The sequence below is a fragment of the Oryzias latipes genome, chromosome 3, assembly GCF_053564925.1.
Source record: "Oryzias latipes strain Hd-rR chromosome 3, Olatipes_Hd-rR_3.1".
In the NCBI taxonomy this organism is placed as follows: domain Eukaryota; kingdom Metazoa; phylum Chordata; class Actinopteri; order Beloniformes; family Adrianichthyidae; genus Oryzias; species Oryzias latipes.
The window spans coordinates 3,594,520-3,621,361 of NC_136239.1; the positions used below are offsets into that span (position 1 = coordinate 3,594,520).

A 26,842-nucleotide genomic window follows, 5' to 3' on the forward strand; every position below is an offset into this window, starting at 1 on the left:
AATTTAGAATAATTTTTTTTGGAAGATAAATTATTTTGATGTTTCATGTCAAAGTCAAAGAATTTTCAAGGACACTGCAGGGAGTTGAACCCCGTCTGGCTGAAGCCAGAGTACCAACTACCAGTGCCTTTTGCTTTTTTGACTGAACATGGAAGCAAAACCTGTATTCCAACTAGCATGCGACTTCTATTGATGAAACACACCTTAACTATTTGTTAATCTATTACCTTTAAAATATATCAAAAATGACATGTTTGTGTCACATGCTTGTTGAAATACAGTAAAAGAAACCGAACATTTGAACATGAACACATGCATTGAAGAACAAAAATCAAGAACTTATCCTTTAAAATAGATATGCTATTTAATATGACATTTAACATGAAAGAAAGTTATAAAATAATGTTTCCCAGAAAATGCACTCCATCATGTTTCAAACCCCCCCCCCCCCCCCCCCATTTTCACTAGAAACAAGTCCAACGGCAATTCCCCACCCTACAATAACCATCAGGCTGTCTCCAGCCGAACACTCCCCCCTCTAGGATGCACTAAATGAACAGAGGATCCCCTCGTGGTCACTAAAGTAAATTTGACTGACCACGGCCTTGACAGTGAATTTGGAAGTTTTAACATAGACATGATCTATGATAGTTTCCCCCCTCTCTGTTGTGGGAGAAGTGACATGCTGCCTGAAGCCTCTGTCCGTCATCAGATTAAAAATAGAAGAGGACTTCAGGATGTCTTCATTAAAATCTCCCATCACTACTACTGATTCACTTTGAGTTTCTAACCAAAGTACTAAATCCTGTAGGTGGGACCTAAACAGCACTACAGGATAGGAGGGGGGCCGATACACTACAGCTAACACTAAATTTAGAGCCAGACTCCTGTAAACAACACACTCCAAATTAAGGTCTGGCTTGTCCAGAATTTGGTAGTCTCCTCCGTCCGTACAGTAGATCCCAACGCCACCATGTTGCTGGCTCTTCAGGCCAACTAATGCTGGGTTGGTTCCACTGTAGGAAAGCCCTCTCGGACGGCTGTGGAAACTGAAGCCGTCCATTTGGACAGCTTCTAAGGCAGAGCTAGGGGTCAGCCACGTCTCTGTCACAGCAATGCAGTTAGGCTGCAGCTGCTGTGTACAGTGGGCCAGATAGGAGACATGTCTGCACAATCCCTGAACATTCAGCAGAAAAACTCTGAAAGAAGACGGGTCACATCTTCTTTCATCACTCAGGAGGGGGGGCATCTTCTCCAGAGCAGCCTTCGCATGTTTATTGCAGTAAATCGCCTTTTCCTTAAAATCCCGAATAATTAACCCCTCTATGGTCCTGACCCGACTCACAGCAACATACACCTGTCCAGCAGCAAAGATCTTGTTAAAGGAGACCACAGCCTTGTCCACAGTCAGGCCTTGTACCTTGTGGACGGTACAAGCCCATGCCAGCTTGAGTGGGAACTGTCTCCTCATCCCCCCCTTTTGGCTCACCCGCTCTTCCTCGGGCTCTATAGCAGTGGAACCAGGCAAGTCAGCTTTGGCACACGTTCTCCGAGCTATTTTACCAATTTCCTCATCATCAAATTTCACATAAACATGTTTTGGAAAACCCCCCTCTGTGTATGATTCAATGTGGGTGACTATGCCGCATGCCCCATTTACCAATCCATCTGTGATGTCTAAATTTTTGCATAGCATCACTCGAGCGTTGACTCCCAATAACAGCCTCTCTTCCAAACAGCTGTTCTTCACTTTTTTGTGATGCCCACTCATCAGTTGCAGTTTACCCGTCTCTTTACTCGGGATAAAGTCTTCTGCAACAATTTCCCAATAATTTTCACATGTTATTTTGAGCTGCTCCAAGTTGTGTTGAAACACTTGGGCATTGGTGGGGAAAATGTGCAAAGCCTTGCTGTCCTCGCCCGTTTCACACTGCTTCAGCATTTGCACGTCACTGGGCAACAATTTGGTGTCTTTTGTACGCGTCCTAAGCCTGTTTAACATCTGTGCAAATGCTTGGTCTTTCTGTCGGACGATCTCTGTCAGTTCAACCACTTTGAAGCACATGGACCACAAATTTAGCTCAGATTTTTCTGCATAAAGTGGTTTCCCTTTAACGGGAGGCAACTGATAGAAATCTCCAACAGCGATAATTGACACTTTTCCAAATGGGGAAAAGTCACCTGTTTGTTTAATTTGTCGCAGTCTGCCGTGGATGTAGGTCAATAGTCTGTGGTCCACCATGGAAATCTCATCAATGATCAAAATCTGCAAATCGTGGTACTTAACGCGCATAGAATTAAGTTTCTCCTCGCCCAGAGGAGAGTACGGCAGACGGATTTCTGTACCGATTCCAAATGTAGTGTGAATGGTTGCTGCCTTCAGACTGTAGGCAGCAATCCCTGTGGGGGCGGTCAGCAGAACCGACACGGCGTCCGGCTGGAGACACAGAGGTGACAGCAACCTCGTAGCCTCGTACTGGATCGCTCTGATCAGGTGGCTCTTTCCAGTCCCTGCACCGCCTGTAACAAACATGTGCAGAGGATCTGGGTTCTGACCTGAGACCTTCTGTAAACACCACTCTCTGACATGTAGGAAGGTGGAGAGCTGCAGCTCATTCAGAGAGCTGATGAGCAACAGCCCCTCCTCCCTACTGAGACCGGGACTCTTCTCCAGTCGAGCAGCTTCTCCACGGAGGACATCCAGATCTGGAATGTCCTCCTGATGTTCACCCTCTGTCCCTCTCTCTACCAGCTGCTCTCGCTGCTCCATCTCACTCTCCCGCTGCTCCAACTGGGCCCCGGGGACCAAGATGTCCCATGCAGCCTCCAAAAACTCTGCATCCGATAGCTCAGCCTGGGCCAGCTCCAACGCATCAGCCTCACGCTCGAACTTCTCCCGGTTCCGATCGACAACACTTTCAACAGTGTGTTCACCGCTACGAAGACGCACTGTACCATTCTTATAATAATCCTCATAGAATTTGTAATCCTGCGGTTTCAGGTCGTCGTCCGTGCGATACGGGAGGAATAATTGGAGAATACTCAAATGAAACCGCTCCGGATTTTTGTGCTCGGAGAAGCGCGCATAACGGACAACTGCAGGTTTGGTGCGTGTGCGTTTTACGACCACACCACAATTATTTTGCAGCTCTATCGCATTTTTAGAGCTTTCGTTTTTTGACAATAGCCGATATTCGGACGCGAAAGTAGCGATGCACAGGTCGTCAAATTCCTGATCGTGTGGCCTATTTTTGTACCGGTCCACGATGTTTAGCATCCACTGGGACCCGGACTCATCTTGCTGCTGCAGAACAGCAAGCGGTTTGCTCATCCTAATGATGTTGTCCCCGGTTGGAATGAACACAACTTTTCTGGAGCATTCTTTTAGGTGCATATTAGCCAATCTATACACTGCTTCTTGAGCCGACACATGCCGATTATGTAAATATACGGTGCCTAATTTCTTCAGTGTCTCTTTTGCACTGGTGTTTCCCTTTTCCGCTTCTTTTTGGGTGTTTCGCAACAACAGGCCAATTTCACGCTCTTCTTTTGAAATGTACGAGATGATGTACACGACGCAAGCGAACGCATCAACGATGTACTGAATGTCCATGTTTGCATTCCAACATTTTAACAGGGACTTGTTGTAGGGGTTGATCCAGATTTCATTTTTGTTTCTTTTTAGGACGACCTGGCTTCTCCGATGGCAGGCCCTGAACAGTTTCTCGTATATTTCCTGGTCAATTTGGAAATACTCAAAGATCTGCTCCAGGGTTTCGAATTCTGATTTCTCGTCATTAACAACGCGGTTAATTTCGGTCAAAAAGTCAAATGCCTCCGCAGCAATCTGCTTCTTCATGTCAATCTTCCAGCAGATGCATTCTAATTTGGATACTTCGCCGGCTTTAACGTTCGGGTCGGTACATTTGGGGCATTTCACAATCTTTTCATCTTCGATAACAAATGTGCGGCCGGATGCTGTTTTTGGAAAGTTGAAGCGACATTTGGTCCCGCCTTTCTTACAGGACTTTGTGTGGTTCCTAGAGTGCTGCTGGACAGCCAAAACAATTTCCCTCAACACTTCGTCATCCCGAGGAATCTCGCAGGTGACATATCTATCTATGAACGCTGCGACCTCCTCTTCCGACTCTTTCCCTATCCGTGGAGCCCCCTCAATCCAAAACAAAACGTGCACGTGAGGGGACCCACGCTGCTGGAACTCAATCCTATAAAAGAAATCCACAATTTTCCCTATAGGATTAGCCGGAGACATCAGGACCACCCTCAGGAAACAGTGCCAGCGGAAGTCAAACATGCGTGCCGCTGTGACGCTGTTCCTGCGCAACAGTTCACATCTTTCAGCCCAATCCAACTGGTCAGCTGTCTGGGTTCTCCCCTCCTGTCTTAACACAGTGTCGAGGAGATTTTTCCAACGCATGTCGGCTGCAGAGAACGAACAGAACCACGTTGGAATACCCAGCTGACGAACACAGGCCAACAGGTCCTTCTGCGTTGCCTGCCAGAATGCCGGAGTGCCTCGAATAGGCCGGAGAAAACAAAAGCCCTGATCTGCTTCCAGCAGCTTCTTCAGGGTTTTCTCAGAATGTGCATCGGCACTTACACCTTCAGATGCACTTCCTGATTTTTCTTTTCTGAGAGCCACAGATACACTAGAAACAACCTTCTCCACCTCCGACATGTACTGTGCAAAAAAGATGTACTCGACGTTCTGTGCAAACCTACCGTCAGCATGGAGGATCCTATTGTTGAAGTAACGCGAGAGAGTCAATTTGAACTTTCTGTTTTCATGGTAAACGTTTTTACCATCGGGAAAGATGACAGGAAAACATTTAGCTTCATTTTCTCGATTAGTCAATAGTCGGACCGGATTGTTTCCTTCCGCCGGGGCCAAATTCAAAATGTCTTCAAAATATTGGTCCAGGACTTCTTGGCCAATGTCCACTGGGAACAGAGCAGAATCTTGGAACATGCAGTGATTCTGTCTGTCATGGAGAAGCTCATCTTCTCCATCATCGGCCTCATCCTCTTTTTCATCTTTTTTGAACGCCTGATTTTCTGGTTCGTTGCGATTTTCTTCTTCCAGTTCTTCTTTACAAAAGTCATTGAGCCAAGCTTCATTAAAGTCTATGTCTTTGTAATATTTATTGCTGCGTTTCAAATATTGCAAGGCTCGCCTAATGTGCATGGTATCCACAAACTGATACTCATAATGACCTTTGTAAGTCAGTTTACGCTTTAATTTGACGCGCAACAGAGACCCTTCCATGTCTGACCGAGGCAGCACATTGGTCGTTTGCACCAAGTTGGCAGGAACACACGTGATTGGGCCGTGAACACCATTCTGCCCACCTTTAGGCAGAGCAAGCATCTTCATGAAAGGTATATGCAGTGCAATCAGATGCTGCTCCAAACTATTCAAACAAGCCAACTCAGGTGGGACAGGACAAACCTCCAGGTTATTACCGACCCACTCAGGCGGGGTCAGACCTCTTTTTAACTTTGAGTCGCAGCAGTGGCAAATCCACAGAGCGCTCCTCGCCGTCCCTAAAAACAAACAAGGGCTCTCACAGTCCATGTTGCAGCGGTGCAGGTAGTCCTCGCTAATGCACGCATCTGCAATCTCTGCCATCTTCGCAGATTTGCTGTACGTCTCCCTGACACACAGCAAAACCTGGTGATGAAACAGAAGTCTGTTGCACACACAGCAAACAAACTCTGGACCTTTTTCCACCTTTTTTAGGAAGTCCTGCATGACTTCCTGGAAACTCTGCATCTTATTTTTTAACAACTGCCTCTTGACTTTAACGTTACTTTTGACACTTTCTCTAAACACAGGATTTTCTCTATAACGCTTTTTGTTTGTAGATTTTACCTTATTTCTGTGGGACTTGTCTCTTCTGTACTTGTCTTTGCTCAGCGAGATCAATGTGTTCCTATGTTTAGTGTCTTTTCTATATTTTTCTTTGCTCAGCGCAATCAATGTGTTCCTATGTTTAGTGTCTTTTCTATATTTTTCTTTGCTCAGCGCGATCAATGTGTTCCTATGTTTAGTGTCTTTTCTATATTTTTCTTTGCTCAGCGCAACCAATGTGTTCCTGTATACAGCATCTTTCCTGTATTTCTTTATGCCAAGATTAATCTTCATCTTTCTTAATGTTTCATCATCTTGATATTTTGTTTTTCTTTTAGTTTTAATTTTCTCCATTTCATCTGCGTAATTTGTTTTTGCTCTCAATTTTTCCATTTCTCTAAAATCATCATTTTCCATGTATCTTAGTTTATGTCTTCTCCTATTTATTGATTTTACTTTTTGCCTGTAACCTGCATCTAGTAAATACTTCTTTTGGATAGTGTGCTTCAACCTCTCCCTCTTATTTTCTCTGCAAATTTTTCCTTTATAATTTTTGGCCATTTGCAGCCTCTTTTGATCTAAAACATATTTGGAGTAAAGCTTTCCACATCCACTCTGGTCATCAATTGTTAAATTAGTAATTTTGTTTATCGAATAATTGTCACCTTTTTCATTTGAACGCATGTAGTACGTTTTTGGTTGTTTGTTGGCAGAGGGACAACAACCAGCACAGCGGTCCTGTTGTGGATCTTTAACACACACAACAGTCTCAAAATGTGTTCCACCACAATTTTCAATATAAATAGCACTTTCCGATATTTGTCGACCGCTGCTCTGGTGCCGAAGCCACCTGCCATCAAACAATACATAAACATTTACTCCTAATAAATCGGCTGTGGCTTGAATTTCTACGTCGGTTGCCCAAACACTAACAAACCGCATCCTAGATTTGGTTATGTACTCAGCCACAGAAGAGTACTCACGCCCAATTACCCAGCTGTACAGATCGGGGTTCGTTTCCAATTGTTTAACAACAGCTAACCGAATTTTTCTGTGGCTGTTTTGGGATCCGCTCACAGCCTGAGAGATGGCCCTAAAGTAACAATTTCCATCTCCTATGATTCTTTCGTTGGTGCAGGGGGGCCCCAACAAACCAATGGGAGGAGCAGGTGGGGCATTAAAATTTTGGAACTCAATATTTAACATTGAGCACAGAGCCTGGCAGACATGCTGATTTAAAGGGTTAAAATAGAAAATTTCCTGCTCAGGCTCACTAAAAATTACTTCCTGTTCCTCCACAGCAACATCATCTAATTTGACTTTCTTCAGGTTTTCGATTGAAGGGTCTGCAATATCAATTTGTGAATCAATTTTTCGTTTTGTTGCTGTATTTTTAGGTTCTACAGTTTCATTTATCGAAGTGTCATGGAAGAGGCTCTCTTTGCAGAGGTTCAGGGAGTTACTTTCTGCAGGACTTCCTAAGAAAGGGCCAAATGTATTGGAAGCAGAAAAAACAACACCAACCATTTCAAACTCTGTGAGGACAATGCCCTCGACTGACCTCTGCAGGTAGTTGTGAACTTTACCCACAGAGTCAAAAAACAGAACTACGCTGGTTCCATCAGGGACCCTCATCCCTTCAGGACTGCGAGAATGGGAGTCTACAATAGCCCAGCGTCCATTCTCAGCAATGACGGCACACGTGTTCTCACACAGTGTCAGCAGACACGTGTTGTACTGTGCCGTCATCCTAGCCAGCCCCTCCTTCAGGGGAACCATCGCACCCACATCAACAAACTCACCTGAATCTATCCTAGCATCCCCACTAACAACTTCCCCAAAATCACAGGACAGTTCAACCCCATCTACCACTACTTGACCTGGAAGATCAGTCACTCTCAGAAAACCTGCAGAGTCAGTGATTTTGTTCTGTCTCTGCAGGTCCGAGTAAACCTGATCTCCAGCAAGCAGCACAGAATCTAACTCACAAGTGTCCCACTGAAAAACACCTTTAACAGTGTGCTTGGCAGCAGCCACCAAAGAGATGGCCATGCACTGCCGCCCACTGTTGCTCCCAAACAGCTCACTGCCCTGGTGAAACGATCCTCTGATGCTGGGGAACTTTAACGTACCAGCAGCAGGAACAGGACCAGGCTCCTGGACCTCAGAGGTTACCACCTCATCATCCGAGGAGCCAAACGTTACACCAACCTCCATGTCAACTGAACTGCAGTCTGACACAGCCTCAACATTACAACTGGCAGGAGCAGGAACCACTTCACTCAAGTTTTCAGAGGAACCAAACAAGATTACAGGGTCTGAACTTGGCTGAACCACACAGCAGATGCAGGAAGGAGAACAGCTCTTACCTTTGCTGCTCTTCTTACCTCCTGCAGCAGGCTGTCCACGCTGCTGCTGGTCCTTTAGAAAAAAGGAGAAAAGAAAGACATTATTTTAAAAGGATACAAGGCTTAGGAAGCATTTTGATCATACTTGCCCAAGAATCATGTATGCTACTAAAGGAGCACACAAACCAACATGTCAAGGTTAAAATGACTAAATAAATAAAAACATCACTCCTAAAGAAAATAGAGCCTTTTTCTTTTAGTCTCTCACCTGGTCCACAGGCCGCTCCACCGTCACGTCCTTGGTAGGAGACCTAGGTGTCACCCCCACACGGTCCTGCATACAAACATGAAATGTATTTAATGTCACACTTTTTCCATAAACTTAGGTGCTGCAGCATTCTGACTAAATGAAACTACAAAGTGATTATACCTGGGCCGGCACCCTCTCCTTCCTGGCACGCCTGGCAGGTGAAGGCCGGGGTTTCACCTCCACGTGCTCGGGGACCTCCGCCTTAGTAAAAAACAAAACACAAAAATACACACCATTAAATATCTCACTTTATAAATCTGTTTTGACCTCTACAACACATAACACTGAAATGTGTCCACTTCTTACCTGGGGCCTGGGGGCAGCCCTCTGGGATGCAGCCACAGCCCTCCGGCGACGTCTAGCACGAGACGTCTGAGGAATAATGACAAACACCAGAAAAAAGGGTATTTAGGAGCAGTTTTAAAGCTATTCTGAACTCTGAGCATCAAGAAAAAACAGTTACCTTGTTCCCAGCAGGAACAGGCGCAGCAGCTCCAGCACAGTCCAGATCTGACGGGTAAAATTTGTCCATCAGATCCAGAATAGCAGGGCTGAAGCGCACGGGCGACACCGGGAGAGGAGCGGCCTGTGGAATAGAAAACATAGAAATGTTATCATGTGTACACAACACACACACTGCAGTTTTATTTTTCCTGCAACTCACCTGCTCCAATCCTCGCCCGTGCCAGGATGCCAGAGGAGAGCGGTCTGCACCTGAAGGACTGGCTTTCTGTAGAGAGTGAGAAAGAAAGAGAAAACTATTTAGACACTCGAACTAGCCTCTTCCATGGACCACAGACCTGCTCTGCACACGCCACTTCTGGTCTGGCTTTCAGGAAGTTGGATTCACCTTGAACACATGGACAAGTTTAAAACAGGAAAAATCATTTCATTTGTATGAAATGAGCTGACGCTTACCTTTGCCTTCCCTACCTTGCAAGCCCACTCAAAAGGGTTGGTTGGAGGAGGGGACACAGGGTGCTCCCTCACAACCACCTTAGGAGTGACTCGCCGCACGGCAGGCCGGGGCGACGCAGGAGGAGGCGCCTGGACCTCTGGCTCCACCAGCTGCAGAGCAGAGTAGTTCCACAGCAGGGAAGCCAGAAGGACCATCCCTCCATCGTCACTCAGGTGGACCTGAGAGACACAAAAAAACAAGAAAACCCCACGAGATTTGATTTGAGACTTATTGTACTGAGAAAAGCTGTCTGCATCAAAAACAACCAGAACCATCAACCTACCCCATCGCGGGCCCACAGCTCCAAGCGGTCCAAGCTGAAGTGCTCAGCAACAGACAGGTACTTAATGCCTGCACAGGAATGAAAGTTAGTGAACTGTTCCCCCAGACAATCATCTACATGACAACCAACAAGGACATGATGTTATACCCATCTGCGCCGCCACTCGGTTGAAGTCCTGGCGGAGGAACGTCTGCAGGTCTGGGGCCACAGTCAGGCGAGGCGGGAAGTCCAGGACGAAGAGCTGGTAAAACATTCCCACAAACACACAAACCAGCTTCAGTAATTACACTTTCTGCTGCTGCATCCCCCTCTGCTTCTCTTCAACGTGCAACGATTAAAACACACTTACCTTGGACCACTTGGACTGGAGCAGAGCCAGGAGCCGCCTGAAGTCCACAGCTGCCTCGGGGAGCGTCCGGCTGGCCGTCAGGTTGTTGCTGGGGGCGAGAAGACACACAAGATCGGGGGTACGTGGAATGTTTGCGTGCCTTACCTCTTTGTACAGCTCGGCTGCACTGGCGCCAGGGGTGGACATGAACCCGAAGGTCATGCCCCCACCCCCAGGCATCCGGACGATCCCGTCCACCAGGGCGCGAAGGTGGGAGTCTCCTACCACCAGGACGAACTGGAACACATGCAGTAGTTGTCATAGCCATAACTTACACTGGCTAACAGTCAGTCACAGGTACTTTACCTTCTCCCCGGGAGACTCTGGCGGCACAAGGCACTTGTGGCTCTTCCCGGTGGCAGAAGACACTGGCCATCTTCGCACGGGGTGCCTAAACCCAGTGCCGGAGCCTGGGAAACACAACACGTTAGGGTGTGTTCTCTTTTTAGCCAACAGCACATACACATGCATCAATTCATAAAAGATTAGGGAGCAGAATAAAACTGATGCAATAATGGAGTGAGAGAAAAACATCTCAGTTACTTACGTGAACTCGGAGCACTCGGGCTTGGATGGCCAGTCGGTCCCAGGTCCATGGGCGCGAAGTTCCTGGCACGGGCTCTGCGGTGGTCCTTGCCCCGTGGCATCTACCCAAAGATCATAAACACACAAAAACACACAAAAAACACTTTTAGCACAACCAGTACTTTTATAATATAAGATCATTTTGTCCAATATACATTAAAACTAATTTTCCTTGACAATATAAATAATAGCAGTACGTTTAAAAAGCATTGTATGTTTCTTTCAGAATAAACTTTAGAAAAAGATTTACAGCAAGCAAAAATAGTTGCCACCGTTGATGAGCAGTAATCTTTTATTCAGTATTTCTATTAATCTATTCCAAAACACAGAATGAAATAGTGTGCTATACATCTTTTTTGTTATAAAAAACAGATCTTAAAGAAAATAACTTTTTGCTGACCACTGCAGCAGCAGAAGCAGGACATGCTAAAATTCACATGGACAGTCAGCCCAGAAATGAGATAAATCTGGCCAAGCAGCAGGAAATGGCCAAAACGACAATAAAAAAATAAAAACAAAAATCAGCCAGGTGCATTAACAGGCCTCTTTCATGTCAGGAAAACTGATTTAGTGCAGCAACCAGCATGTTCAAAATGTTTGCAGCAGAAAAACCCGTCTGACTTCTGACTGCAGCTGCAAGTTACATTTATTACAATTAAGATTTTTATCTGAACTGTCATTTCATTTTAAAAAAAAAGTTGAAATACTAGAAAGCATATTTTTTCCAGAGGTTTTTTACCCTTTGGTGAAAAGCACACCTGTTTTTAATAAGATACCCTTTGAAAAGTAACATTACTAGTTCAAAATGGCTTCTTCTGCTACATATATGAAGTCTATTTTGGTGAGCCATCAGTTCTTTATTCATTACTTCTATTAATATTTTCCAAAACACTTCTACAGAGTGAAATAAATGTGCTTTAAATCTTTTTTTGTTTTAACAAACAGATCTTAAAGAAAATCTAACTTTTTACCAATCTTTTCCTCCAGAGGATACAAAGATCACAAACAGGCCTTTAATTTCGCATCAAGCCAGCAGATAAACTTTACAGTTTCAGGAGATCCTCAGCCATAAATCCACAGATCTGACTAAATTCAACTTCATCATTTGGCTGAGGTTACACAATCTCACAAACTTGCATCAAAACAACATGCAGCTCCATGAGTGATCAGTACTTTCATTAAGAAACCAGCTGCACCAGCAAGCCCAAACCATCCATAGGTAAATTCACACTAAAAAACACAGCATTCAAATTAAATCTACCAAATAGAATCAATCACAACATCCAGGAGTCAACAGTAACAGTCACTGCGAAGACAGTAACTAATACATAATAGCATCTACCTACATGCAAATGTAACCCAATGTGTGTCACATTTCAGGTAAAATGAACAAAAACAAAAAAAAAAAATCCTAGCAGGTTCTATTTGTAATGATCTTACAAATCCATGTGAACTTGGAACCTTTTAAACACAAAATAAATACCCCAATCTGATAATGTCATACGTTTTAATAAACTCTTAATGACTTAACAAAAGAACACTTATTTAATAAATGCTTTACCTCTTTGACAAAATATTTAGAACATAGCTGAATTTTTTCATGTGCAGTTAGATTTTTTTTTTAAATGCAACTTTTAATGCATTTTAAGATATTTTTAATTCTAAACTGAATGAAAGCAATACAATCAGCACCGAGTTGAATAACAGTAAAATATACATAAAATCACCAAGCAATAACACAATAAAATTAGACAATGCCACAGCAATAAAGCAGCAAACCGCATGAACAGATGAGTGAACACCGACCGACCCCCCCCCCCCCACACACACACACCATTCCGGCAACATCAAACACACCGACTGTCCTTTGAAGTTAAAGCTAAAGCCAAGTCGAAGCTGCGCCACTAATAAATTACAAAAATGCAACACTCAACAGCAAAAATATGAAACACGAGCATTTTGCTCTCAATACTTTAGCTTTGGGTAATTCCATACTGACAAAGCTAACACAAACTAGCTTGCTTCAGAAAAAACGTCCACTTGATGTTAAGATAACTTCAACACGAGGCAAAGTCACCGATAAAACTACACAAATGCAACACTCATCTTCACAACAGCAGAAAAATAAACCAAGCATTTTACTCAAATACTTTTAAATTTGGGTCTTTCAATGTTCTGGCTTGCTAACGCTAGTTAGCTAGCTTAAAACGGCAATGCTTTGAAGTTCGGCTAAACTTCGACACACAGCAAACAAAGTGACTACTAAAATGCAATACTCTTTTTTTACAACAGCAGAAATATAAAGCACAAGCATTTTACTCTCAAATACGTCTGAGATATTTATAAAACGCTTACCTTCTCGACCTAAAAAGTGGGCCGGGGCAACAAAATGGAGTCCTACTACAGAGACAGAGGAGATGAAAAAACGGGGGGATGGGTGGAGAATTAAAAACTCTGGGGGGGAAAAGATAGAGTTAAATCCTCTTTTGGTCGAAGTAACAGGCAGTAGAGATGCTTCTCTGGCGAAAATCAGCCGATCCTCTGGATACAGAAACCAAGGAAAACCTTTTCTCACAGAGCTCTGACAGACACGTCCGATCACTCAGAAGTCCCGTGGGAAAAGGGACGAATTCTCCACCTTTCCAGAAGCTTCTACCAGTTTGGACCAATCACAGACAGCCACACCCCAATTTTTTACGTGATTGGATAGAAAACGGGCAAAACCATTTGTAGGACTTTTGCAACTACAAAATCACAATACTTTATTATTCACAACGTTTTAAGAACCGACTCAGCATTACTTACTGTTTGCAGAAAAAAAGAGTGAATCTGTGAATTACAACAGTGACAATGCTTTTATATAAAATAGTATCAGCATTTATTTAATTCCTTTCAAAATTTGTCTACAGCAGCTTCACAAAATGGCGGCTCCCTGGTGGAATAAAAACGTTTAATATATAATGTATTTTTTATAAATGACTCTTTTGTGACATTTCTAAGCAATACAAACTAATTTGACATAAAATACACCTTTGTGAATGGACAAGATGTTTTTTTAATCATACTTTGTTAGCAGAGAGCAATTTTTTTTATTAGTGATGACTTATGAGCATGTACCACAGCAGTTAAAATGTATTTACATTTTAAATGAGACAAAAAACCTATATGTATCAATGTCCCCCCCCCCCCTTAAAACCTGATTACTATTTTCAATTCAAATAAAAAAACACCTTTGTATTTAAAAATGATCATTATAGATTTTTTTTTTGGTTACATTTGTTCCCCTGAAATTTGGAAGCCTATTTTTAAGTACAAAGCATCTTTATCTTATCAGAAAAATGAAATACCCACCTGTCCACATTCAATGAGGTTTGAACTGCTCCATTTCTCCTTTAAAGACTGATGGTTTTCTTTAATTCTGGCCTAACATGATTTTTTAAACATGTTCACACACAGAAAGTTGTTTCAATTCTTACAAAAAATGAAAATTGCTACCACATCAGTATGTAAGCTAGATGAGCTTTTGTGAGTGTTACATGTCAATCATTGTAGGTTATGGGAAGCATTCAAGCATCTTCACTCAGTGAGAAAATGACAGAATACCACGTTGACTTGATTTATTCATATCACAAAGAACACAGGTGTCAGTGACAGATAACTGCTTTGCCATCCCGACTCTGCTGACGCTCACAGCATCTCCTCATCAGCTCAGTCATCTCCTGCTCCACCTCCTTCTGAAGACCTTTGACCCCCCTCACTTCAGTTAGCTGTTGGAATCTGATCCTTTTCTTCACTTCACCTCTTCTCTTCTGGAGGGGACGGATCATATCAGTGAAGACCTCCTCACTCTCCTCCACCTGCTGTTGAAGTAGCTGTGAGATGAGACAGTGTTATGTTCTTCCACAGAGCAGAGAGAACAGATTGTGATCAGTGCGACAGAACATCCTCATCACCTCATGACTGGAGGAGCAGATGTTCTCCTGCAGGTTCTTGGAGGGTCCCACCAGCTTGTGTTTCTTCAATGCAGCTGCTTTCAAATGAGGCTGAAGGTGTTCCTCCCAGGAAGGAGAAAGGCAGGTCAGACAGGACTTCAGGGTGTGTCGTTTTTTCCAGTGCAGACGTCACAGGCCACATCTGCTCTGCATCTCTAAGCAGCTTGAAGTTCCTGTGACAACAGTGGCACCTATTATTCAGAAGTTTAAGACCCACGGTACAGTAGCCAACCTCACTGGACGATGGAAGAGGAACATTGATGACAAACTGAGGAGACGGATAGTTGTAACTGTATCCAAAGAACCTAGAACAACCTCTAAAGACATCAAAAGTAAACTCCTAGATCAAAGTACATCAGTGTCAGATCGCACCATTCGTGGTTGTTTCAGCCAGAGTGGACTTCATGGGAGACGACCAAGGAGGACACCACTGTTGAAAGGAAATCATCAAAAAGCCAGACTGGAATTTGCAAAAATGCATGTTGACAAGCCACAAAGCTTCTGGGAAAATGTCCTTTGGACAGATGAGACCAAACTGGAGCTTTTTGGTAAGGCACATCAGCTCTATGTTGGTAGACTCAAAAATGAAGCATCCAACCAAAAGAACACTGTCCTCCTGTGAAACATGGAGGAGGCTGAGTTCTGTTTTGGGGCAGCTTTGCTGCATCTGGAACAGGGTGTCTTGAAGTTGTGCAAGGTCAAATGAAATCTCCAGATGATCAAGGCATTCTGGGTAGAAATGTGCTGCCTATTGTCAGAAAGCTTGTTCTCTTGGCCCTATTTCATTAGTTTTTTTTTTTTTTAATTCTGTTAATCAACAACTCAAAAGTAATGGCTGATTGTGATTATTTAACTTTCAAAAATGTTTTATTTATTGTTACTTTTGAACGTTTCAAGTCATTTCAGTGAACATTGGGGACTTTCTTTAACTGAGGAGTACCAACTATTTTGTCCACCACCCTTGGTACCATCTAGTGAATAAAAAATTGTACTACACTCAGAGGGAACATAGAGAATTATAATTGTGGATCAAAATAAATTATTTTTATTTTATTCATGAGCAAATAAATATGTAAATCTTTAAATATATCTGTTAATATAAATGTATTTGTAAATACTTGTAAATAAAATTATTAAAATTATTTCTGGAAGATGCTGCTACTTTGTTCTGCTCAGAACAAGGACAGAACTTTAGAAAAGAAAACATCCACAGAGACCTTCATGCAGCAATAAACCACATCAGGTTTCTCACTCCAGGCCACTGAAGAGCAGGGAAGCAGCAGGATCAGAATGTATCTGCCCCCAGCTGCTCAGGAACTTTGCAGAGCACCTCTGTGATGTACTCACATGTACACTATAGTACCAAAAGTATAGTCACCTGCCTTGACTCACATGAACTGAAGTGTCGTCCATCCAGTTCAGACTCTGTGCAGGTCAGTCCAGGTCATCCCACAGACTCTGTCCTCCATGTCTTCATGGACCTTGTTGGAAGAGGAAGGAATGCAGTCCAAAGTGCAGCACCTGGCAGATGGAGCCCCCCCTTGAAGATTCTTAGAGACAGAAACACACATCATGAAAAACAGAAATCTCCTCCAAATATCATTTCCTATCAATAAACAGAGAACAGCAGAGTGTACCTGTCCTCTGGAGCTGGAACAATGTTTGCTGAGGATGGTGCTGACTGTGGGTCCTGGATGGAGCTGAACGTCTGTGTGTAGCGTCTAGACCAATTGTTAAAATCCTGCATCCTCACTCTGGAAAATTCAACCCTGAGAGAATCCAGCAGCTGCAGGTTCATGATGACTGGAAAAGACAAACACATTTATCAAATACACACATTTCAGGTGTGTCTAAACATTTTTCTGTCACTGAGTCCTGCTAAAAAACACAAAAAGAATGTTAGAATTACATTAGGTATTTAAAAGAAGCCCCAAAATGTACTTTGAACCTGAAGTTGGATTTTTTGATTCAGGAAAAATCTTATTTTTATATCCTGTGTTCAATCAGTCTCAGCTTTATATCAGAAAATTCAGAGATCCAGAGATTTCAGGTCAGGGAAATATGAGGGAATGTTCAGATAAAGTCTAAACATGTGAGCAGGATCCAGCTTCATGTCCTGAACCACTGACACATGCTCCTGTAAATCAATTTGCTATAAAAATGACTTCCATTGTCTTTGGAGGACTTAATAGCTGTCATTTAAAGGTGAATGTTGCTCAGCACCTAGAACCATTGAAGTTACTAGACACAGACACAGTCCACCTGCACTTCCCTGAAGAAAGAGCAGAAAGCCCCACATCTATACATCACTACACTCATACTAAGTCATGTCTAGACAATGTTTGTTCAATTGGAAATTGTGTTAACTGAAGGTGAATCCAGTTAGTTTCTGGTAGCTGGTAATCAACACATAGAAAAAAATATCTGATTCAATTCAGGAACCAAGATCAAAGATTCACAGATCAAACCACATTTCTTAGCAGTTAAATGTTATGCTGGTGTTTGTCTTTGAACCGGATGTATGAAAATTAAAACAATGCATCTAAAATAATCAATTATCATTTTTCTAAACAAGAAATACAAACCAACTAATAATAAGTATATGAATAAAAACCATAACTTTGAAAGAAAGAAATAATATTGAATAATCATGAATGTTGTGCTCTAAAGGTTTTCTGCCAACTTTCTGGTTAATTGAGCAGTAAACCAACATCACTGTTTCTGTTGGATCATTTTATAACTATCGTGGAAGCAAAAATGATGTAGAAGTCATTTTAAAAAACGGGACTTATTTCACCAATATTTATTAAATTATTTATAATTTAAAAAGCTCCAAACGTCACAAATGCTCTTATTTATTTACCAAAAACAGCCAGCGTTGCAGTTAGTAGAAACAGACCACAAAAATACAAGAAAAGCGAATGCATTTTAACTAGAATGTGTGTGTGTGTGATCTTTGCTCGGGCGAACATGCTAATGCTAACACGGCATGCTAATAGCAGTTCAATATAAATATTGATTAAAAACTGCTGACCTGTGCCTCTCTGGTGACTCACGGTTTGGTATATCTTTAAAGTACCTCTACAGCTTACAGTGACCAACTGTTAAAGGTTAAAAATGCAGAAAATTAGTTTGCAAACTCACACTGTCTGCCGTCACCGACAGGCGTGTGCTGGCGAATTAACTCCTGAAATCCACTTCCTGTTTTTTGTCTGTATTTCTTCCGGGTCCAGTGGATGTTTTAAAATTCGTCTTCAAGCCAAATTGATATAAAACATGCATCAAACCACGTTAGCTCCACATTTATTTACCCAAACTTGTGTCTGAATTTTTTTAATATTCTAATAGGAACCTCTGTTAGTCTCTCGTAGGAAATGTTTAGGTGTAACACACAACATCCTGTGACGTCACACACGGTTGATTAGGTCAATATTCTTGGAAAGAAATGTCCAATCCAAGGTAAGTTTTATGAAGAATAAAATATGTGCATGATTATTGTATATTTTTAACACTAGTATGACGATCTACAGTCCTAACAAAGACAATGAACAATTATTAAAATGTCTGAGCTTTGTGTGCACATCTAGTGGACAATAAAATGTACTACACTCAGAGAGAAAAGATTTCTATTTAACTAATGAACGAATAAATATGTAAATCTTTGTGATATCAACATAAATGTTAACTTTATTAACATAGAGTCTGTAAACAAATATCTAATGTTGCAGAATGTTAAAAGCAGAAACCGATTTCATGCTGAAACTGCTGTTTTTTGTCATTTAGTACAGATTTCAGGACAGTTTAGAGTCATTGTTCCCAAATATTACTAACATTTTATTCACTCCCAATACACAATTCTCAAATCAAACAATATCTCCTTCACTAGTGTAATGGTTCAACACTTGTGTATTTTCTTTAGGAATTGCCATTGTTATCACAGAAATATTGTGGTGGGACGTGAATGTCATTTCTATCCATTCTTTTTCTTCAGATCTGTCCATCTAACAATGAACATGGATCCCTCCTATACCCAGCAGCACACGGACCTCAGCCCAGGCCTTTACCTGTGAATAGTCATGTGTCAGTGACACTGGGACAGCAGTGAGTTGTGCACTACTGACCCAGGTCACTCCAAAGTCATGCAGTGCAGTCTTTCAGCATGGTTGTGTTATGTGTGAATGTAAGTGTGTAACAGGGTTCCTGTGGGCTCCTTAAACGTCTCAAAAACATTACATTTAGGAATGTGGACATTATACCTGAAAAAGCCTTCAAAAGTCTGAAAATGTGATGGCTGAGCCTGGAAGTTCTGTGTATTACAGCTCTTGCCAGGAAAAGGGAAAAAGTCATTTAAAAAATAAATCTCAAGAATGTCTCAAACCCACCTGACATGAAGAAATGACGACAGTGATATGAGCTGGTCGTGATGACATCATACAACATGGAGGTGGTACCCAGGTTAGACCCCTGGCTGGACAACAAACACGCTGTTGACCACCCAAGTGGATTTTGTTCCTCTTTCACAAGTGCTGTGGTTTTGTTGAAGAATTGATTGATGGGACATTGCAGGATTTTCTTTTCTTTGTCAGAGGTCCTGGGAAACAGGCTGAGACATTGGTCTGAATTTTCTAAAAAGGTCTCAAAAAGTCTTCAATTGAACTAGAAGAAACTTCCAGGAACCCTGATGTGAACTCATTGAACAGATAAAATTCCTGCTCTGTTCTAAAGGGAGTTCTCTTTTCTACATCAGGTGATGGAAAGCAGAAGCTGCAGTGATGAAGACGCTGATGGACTCTTCATGCTCCTCCAAGGACCAGCAAGACAGAAGTCTGCACATCCTCAAAATCACACACACACATACATTTACACTGATGTTTGTGTTTACAAGGCTTTTTTGTTCATAGTGGTTTCAGATTGTGTCAGTCATGAAAGTAAAAATCTTGTAAATAACTGAGTTGCAGAAATAAAAGTCTCTTAACACTGGAGAAATGAACGGGTGTTTTTCATGTCTGTTTTCACACATTAGCATTATACCTAAAATAACATTGATTCTTATGAGCCATAGTCAAATGAACTGTTATCTGAATGGAAGATTCATGCATTCATCTCTTCACTCAAGTTCTGGTCCTTCATTTTAAAAGCTATGACTCAAAGACACATTCTTGTCAAATATGTGAAAACTTTCACTGTTGGACAGCAACACATAATGAAAAATGGGTTCATAAATTCAAACAAACACTTCATACTTTAATACTAAGGAGTTACCACGTTTACAGTCAAAAGAGGCAACAACACAAGAAAAATGTGACCTGCTGAGGATGTTTAACCTAGAAAGTCAAGTTTCTATCCAGCCATCCATTTTCTTCACCAGTTTGATCCTATGTGGGGACACAGAGCTGCAACAGTCTGGCTACTGTTGGACTAAGGCAACATCCTGGACATCACTTATATCACATGCACATGCAATTAGACTTACAGGAAGAGAAGGGGGGGTCAGGGGTATGAAGTGGCTGCTTAGCAAGTGGGGTCTGGTTAATTGAGGGTGGTGAGAGCACTGGTGGTGCCTACACCAGGGCAGCAGGGGCGGGTGGGGTGTAGAGGTGGGGAAAGAGGGGGGGGTGCGTAGACGTGGGAAGCGAGGGCGGGTGGGACGTAGAAGCGGGGGCCGGGAGCGAATGGTGTGTAGAGGTGGGCAGCGAGGGAAGGGGCGGGTAGCGCCTGCGGGCCATACAACGCCGCTTGCTTTTGGTGAGTTTTGGTGAGTTTTCGGGTATGTGGCGGGGGTCAAATTTTCGCTCAAACTGTCCGTTAGAAACCAGAAGAATAATAATAATAAAAAGTTTTTTTATTATTATTATTATTATTCTTCTGGTTTCTAACGGACAGTTTGAGCGAAAATTTGACCCCCGCCACATACCCGAAAACTCACCAAAATTGGCACACACCTAGGATAAATGTGAAATGAATTTTCGGCAAAGAAAACGTCACCCCCCCGAAGTTGATGACATCACGGCGAGCGTTCCCGTAAAAAAAATGAATGGGCCGAAAATCGCTTATGGGGCCAAAAAAAAATATTTCAAATTAGAACAACGAAACCAAAAAACACGTGTTGGAGATATCCCAAAGAAGTTATAAAATCATTATGGGATGGCCACACAACCTACGGCTTGGCGGCCATTTTGTGGCGAACTCAGAGAAATGGCGATTTTCGTGTTTTTTGACAATATGGGAAAACTACACTTTTGTTCAAGCGATTTTCACGAAATTTCATACACATGCCACAAACACGATTCTACAACTACCAAAGAAGTTTTGTTGACCTTTGACCTTGGCAAGGGGCGGCCATCTTGAATTTTCATAAAAAAGCACCTTTATTGACGGATACAAACGAAAACTCGTCCTAGGGATTTTTATCGATCTTTTTGAAACTTCTCGGGCATCAATGGCAAGCTACTGTGGACAAAATGTTGGAATTAGAAGTTGTAGAATTTGAAACGCGTGCCCGTGAAGAATTCGCAACCATCGCCATTTTAGCTAGCTCGCACATATTTTGTCGGAATAGCCTGAAACTGAAATATGCGATACCCTGTCCCACACTGAACAAAACGATGTCACATACGACAAAATCCATAAAGGAATGTGGCCGTGGTAAACAAAAAACCGTCGCAAAAAAAAGTGCTGACTCAGCAAAAAAAAATTTTTTTGGATTTTATTTTTAAGAATCGGCTAACGAAACTCAGATAACTTTGTCGGGTATATCCAAAGAAAGTTTTGAAATCATTACGTGATGGCGACTTGACCTACGGTTTGGCGGCCATTTTTTGCCAAAATCTGCCATTTTGCGTTTTTCGCGTTTTTACACAATATGGAAAAATGAACTTTTTTTCGAGCGATTTTCACGAAATTTGACTCGCATGTCCCTAGCGTAAGTCTACAATCACCTTTGGAGTTTCGTCGACCTTTGACCTCGGGAAAAGGCGGCCATCTTGAATTTTCTATAAAAAACACCTTTACCACCAGATTCAAACGTAAACTTGTCGTTGGAATTTTCATCGATTGTCTCGAAACTTTTTGGGCATCAATGGCAAGCTACTGTGGAAAAAATGTTGGAAGTAGAAGTTGTAGATTTTGAGCGGCGTGTGCGTGGCAAGCTAGCAAAGTGGCGCACTGTTATAACTCCCATGCATTTCAATACAATACAGTGAAAATTGAATGCATGCATTCATGCCTGAAACAGAATACATTGAAAAAGACTGGACATGGACATATAAGGAATGTGGGCGTGGTTAGCATAAAACCACTGTTGCTAAGGACGACAAAAAGTTTACTTTTACCGATTTATCCGAAATTGACGTCAATCTGTTCGTCTTCTGAAGTGGACCAAAACATAAAATGGTTGCTATGGAGATAAAATAAACAGAAAAGCCGCCATTTTGGAAAAAGTCGTTTTTTTATCAACTTATGACATATAGCTTTCACCAATGGAGGAATATGTTTTTCTGAGTCAGTAAATGATGCTTATCGCTATGCTAGCAATTTTAGCCACATTAGCATAGCTAGCATAGTTAGCATAATTAGCATTTTAGGTAATGTGTTTTTCTGAGTCAGTTGATGATGCTGATCGCTATGCTAGCACTTTTAGCCACATTAGCATAGCTAGCATAGTTAGCATAATTAGCATTTTAGGTAATGTGTTTTTCTGAGTCAGTTGATGATGCTGATCGCTATGCTAGCACTTTTAGCCACATTAGCATAGCTAGCATAGTTAGCATAATTAGCATTTTAGGTAATGTGTTTTTCTGAGTCAGTTGATGATGCTGATCGCTATGCTAGCACTTTTAGCCACATTAGCGTAGCTAGCATAGTTAGCATAATTAGCATTTTAGATAATGTGTTTTTCTGAGTCAGTTGATGATGCTGATCGCAATGCTAGCACTTTTAGCCACATTAGCATAGTTAGCATTGTTAGCATAATTAGCAAATCCAGCCTTGACTAGCTTTTAATTTGCGGGCTGTGAGGGCGGTGAGGTCAGCGGTGGTGCGTAGAGTTGGGCGTGGAGGCGGGTTGCGTCTGCGGGCCATACAACGCCGCTTGCGGCTTTAATTATGGCCCGCAGCAGTCATAGACTGCAAGGACCATATTGTAACTGCTACGAGGGTCGAACACTCAAAAAGTCCAAAACGTCAAAAAAACGCGTCAAAACGCCAAAAAATGGGGTCAAAAGTCGCCCAAAGCACACAACGAGACGACAATTGTGTAACGCAACAAAAATAGACACACACACGCACAACACCAACGCACAAACGTCAAAATTGTAGTCGCAAATATGACGACAAAAACCCAAAAAAGCCCCAAAAAGCCCTCAAAAGACGGGTTTAAAGCCAAAAAGACATGCCCGGCCTATAGTAAAAGACAGGCCGCATTGAAATACATAGGAAATCCTAACCGCAAAAACTTCTATATTGTTTCTGCTTCGTTTCATTATTATTTTTTTTTTTTTTATTCTTCTTCTTTCTTTCTTCCACTTTGAGCGAAAATTTGACCCCCGCCACATACCCGAAAACTCACCAAAATTGGCACACACCTAGAATAAATTGAAAATGAATTTTCGGCAAAGAGAATGCCACCCCCCCGAAGTCGATGACATCACAGCGAGCGATCCCGTCAAAAAAATGAATGGGCCGAAAATTGCTTATGGGGCCAAAAAAAAATATTTCAAATTAGAGCAACGAAACCAAAACACGCATGTTGGAGATATCCCAAAGAAGTTATGAAATTATTATGGGATGGCCACACGACTTACGGCTTGGCGGCCATTTTGTGGCGAAATCAGAGAAATGGCGATTTTCGGGTTTTTTCACAATATGGGAAAACGACACTTTTGTTCAAGCGATTTTCACGAAATTGCACACACATGCCAAAAACACGATTCTACAACTACCAAAGAAGTTTTGTTTACCTTTGACCTTGGGAAGGGGCGGCCATCTTGAATTTTCATAAAAAAGCACCTTTAGTAACGGATACAAACGAAAACTCGTCCTAGGGATTTTTATCGATCTTTTTGAAACTTCACGGGCATCAATGGCAAGCTACTGTGGACAAAATGTTGGAATTAGAAGTTGTAGAATTTGAAACGCGTGCACGTGGATAATTCGCAACCGTCGCCATTTTAGTTAGCTCGCACATATTTTATCGGAATAGCCTGAAACTGAAATATGCGATACCCTGGCCCACACTGAACAAAACAATGTCACATACGACAAAATCGATAAAGGAATGTGGCCGTGGTAAACAAAAAACGATCGCAAAAAAAAGTGCTGACTTGGCAAAAAAAAAAAATTCGGATTTTTTTTTTAAGAATCGGCTAACGAAACCCAGATAACTTTGTCGGGTATATCCAAAGGACGTTTTGAAATCATTACGTGATGGCGACACGATCTACGGTTTGGCGGCCATTTTGTGCCAAAATCTGCCATTTTGAGTTTTTCGCGTTTTTACACAATATGGAAAAATGAACTTTTTTTCGAGCGATTTTCACGAAATTTGACGCGCATGTCCCTAGCGTAAGTCTACAATCACCTCTGGAGTTTCGTCGACCTTTGACCTCGGGAAAAGGCGGCCATCTTGAATTTTCTATAAAAAACACCTTTACCACCGGATTCAAACGTAAACTTGTCGTTGGAATTTTCATCGATTGTCTCGAAACCTTTTGGGCATCAATGGCAAGCTACTGTGGAAAAAATGTTGGAATTAGAAGTTGTAGATTTTAAACGGCGTGCGCGTGGCAAGCTAGCAAAGTGGCGCACTGTTATAACTCCCATGCATTTCAATACAATACAGTGAAAATTGAATGCATGCATTCATGCCTGAAACAGAATACATTGAAAAACACTGGATATGGACATATAAGGAATGTGGGCGTGGTTAGCATAAAACCACTGTTGCTAAGGACAACAAAAAGTTTACTTTTACCGATTTGTCCGAAACTGACGTCAATCTGTTCGTCCTCCAGAGAGGACCAAAACATAAAATGGTTGCTATGGAGATAAAATCAACAGATAAGTCGCCATTTTGGAAAAAGTGTTTTTTTTTATCAACTTATGACATATAGCTCTCACCAATGGAGGAATGTGATTTTCTGAGTCAGTTGATGATGCTGATCGCTATGCTAGCACTTTTAGCTATGTTAGCATAACTAGCATAGTTAGCATAATTAGCATTTTATATAATGTGTTTTTCTGAGTCAGTTGATGATGCTGATCGCTATGTTAACACTTTTAGCCACATTAGCATAGCTAGCATAGTTAGCATAATTAGCATTTTAGGTAATGTGTTTTTCTGAGTCAGTTGATAATGCTGATCGCTATGCTAGCACTTTTAGCCATATAAGCATAGCTAGCATAGTTAGCATAATTAGCATTTTAGGTAATGTGTTTTTCTGAGTCAGTTTATTATGCTACCACTTTTGCTAGGACTTTTAGCCACATTAGCATAGCTAGCATAGTTAGCATAATTAGCATTTTTGGTTATGTATTTTTCTGAGTTAATAATCCTGATCGTAATGCTAGCACTTGTAGTCACATTAGCATAGCCAGCATAGTTAGCATGATTAGCATTTTGAGCAGTGTCTTTCTGAGTCAGATGATTATGCTGATCGTAATGCTAGCACCTTTAGACATAAGCATAGCTAGCATAATTATAATTTTGAGCAATGTATTTTTGAGAGAAAGTTGATGATGCTGATCACAATATTAGCACTTTTACGACTTGCAACATCATCTGACTGAATGAATTATGTATTAAACCAGCCTCTGGAAGAAGCGACGTCACAACACGCTCCCGCTGCTTGACTGCGGCGCCGTGCCCGATGATTAAATTGTCATGCAGCATCTCTGGTTCTTAAAAAAAGAAAACCGACACTTGGGCTCCTGGGTTTAAGGCACAAAGTGACAGAGAGACACTCCTACTACGGTTCAGTCAATTTTTCTGAATAAATAAATAAAACTCTTGATGGCAAGCAATAAAATGTTCTTTACATTTAATACATTTTATGAAATGTTTTTACAAAGCATCAGAAATCTTTCAGAAGGCTTTTTGATGAGTAAAGATCGGTGACGGGATATTCTTCAGCCGCGGGGGCAGTGGATGATTTTCCATACTGGCAGACTCAGCGTATTGGCGGGAGCCTCTGGTCCCAAATCCCAGCGAATACTGGGAACTTGGATGCTAGACATGTGGAGATTGAAATCATAACATTGCAGAATGACCTCTAGCTCAAAGCCTACCACGCTGCACTAAACTTAAGGTGCCTTGTTGATCCCAGAAGTTGTCAGTGAAACATGGCAGTGACATGGCAAAGTGGAAATAAAATATAGAATAAATGTGTTCAATTTAAAAGTATGTCCATGACATGTAGCACTTCTAATTTAGTTAAAAGCGCTGCACATTTGGTCATTACTTCAAAATGACAAGAGTTAAACATATACAAGTTGATTTTTCTTTATTGCATAATTTATAAACGTGCTGCAAGACCGAAAACTTCACTTTGACATCATCAAACTTGTCATTCAAATTTGTAGCCCTTCATATGACTTTGCTAAGTAGCTCTCAAATTTCAAAAAGGACTGGTGACCCTGGGTTAAAGCATTGTTTAACTGGAGCACAATCCTTGCAATTCCAGGAACAGCAGCTGCCTCCTCATATCTGAAACTTAGGGAGAAAGTGTCATCTTGGTACAATCATAATAAAAAAACAATGGAGTAGAAAATAAGACATTTACATGATATAAATTTGATATTGCTCTGTTCATCAAACCCTAAACAATTCTTTATCAACATGTAATAACCTTTAAAACTTTAAATTATTCTATTTAGGAAGTATACTTACTGATGTTTCATGTCAAAGTCAAAGAATTTTCAAGGACACTGCAGGGAGTTGAACCCCATCTGGCTGAAGCCAGAGTACCAACTACCAGTGCCTTTTGCTTTTTTGACTGAACATGGAAGCAAAACCTGTATTCCAACCAGCATGAGACTTCAAATGATTAAATACACTAGAAGTGAAAGTTAATCTAATTGCTTTGAAAAGCTATTAGAAATAACGTGTTTT

General features: G+C 41.7%; 1 protein-coding gene and 2 long non-coding RNA genes across 3 annotated transcripts; 1 reads left to right on the forward strand and 2 right to left on the reverse strand.

The window, feature by feature from the left end:
- Window positions 1-477: 477 nt before the first annotated feature.
- LOC144991119 (uncharacterized) lies at window positions 478-13,369 on the reverse strand. The gene is made up of 13 exons (XM_078944953.1): window positions 13,100-13,369; window positions 10,707-10,806; window positions 10,466-10,569; window positions 10,121-10,396; window positions 9,919-10,012; window positions 9,772-9,839; window positions 9,449-9,667; window positions 9,195-9,260; window positions 8,994-9,116; window positions 8,837-8,902; window positions 8,651-8,731; window positions 8,489-8,554; window positions 478-8,293 (listed from the first exon to the last, which is right to left on the reverse strand). The coding sequence occupies exons 2-13, from the start codon at window positions 10,804-10,806 to the stop codon at window positions 539-541; spliced, it is 9,018 nt and encodes a 3,005-aa protein (XP_078801079.1). The 5' UTR covers window positions 13,100-13,369; the 3' UTR covers window positions 478-538.
- Window positions 13,370-14,346: 977 nt separating this feature from the next.
- Window positions 14,347-17,939, reverse strand: LOC144991120 (uncharacterized). Its single transcript, XR_013655022.1, has 5 exons — window positions 17,771-17,939; window positions 16,374-16,539; window positions 16,129-16,286; window positions 14,698-14,909; window positions 14,347-14,616 (listed from the first exon to the last, which is right to left on the reverse strand). It is a non-coding gene; the product is annotated as an uncharacterized LOC144991120 (long non-coding RNA).
- A 156-nt stretch (window positions 17,940-18,095) lies between these two features.
- On the forward strand, window positions 18,096-19,621 carry LOC144991121 (uncharacterized). The gene is made up of 3 exons (XR_013655023.1): window positions 18,096-18,195; window positions 18,728-18,837; window positions 19,484-19,621. It is a non-coding gene; the product is annotated as an uncharacterized LOC144991121 (long non-coding RNA).
- Window positions 19,622-26,842: the final 7,221 nt, after the last annotated feature.

What these genes read in the sequence shown, in the direction of transcription:
- LOC144991119 (XM_078944953.1), bottom strand. Translation starts at nt 10,806, where the DNA reads ATGCCACGGGGCAAGGACCACCGCAGAGCCCGTGCCAGGAACTTCGCG. An exon ending in GCAAGGTAGGGAAGGCAAAG is followed by an intron (nt 9,261 to 9,448) that starts GTAAGCGTCAGC and finishes CACTCTCTACAG; the next exon opens with AAAGCCAGTCCTTCAGGTGC. An exon ending in TGGAGCGGCCTGTGGACCAG is followed by an intron (nt 8,294 to 8,488) that starts GTGAGAGACTAA and finishes TTTTTTCTAAAG; the next exon opens with GACCAGCAGCAGCGTGGACA.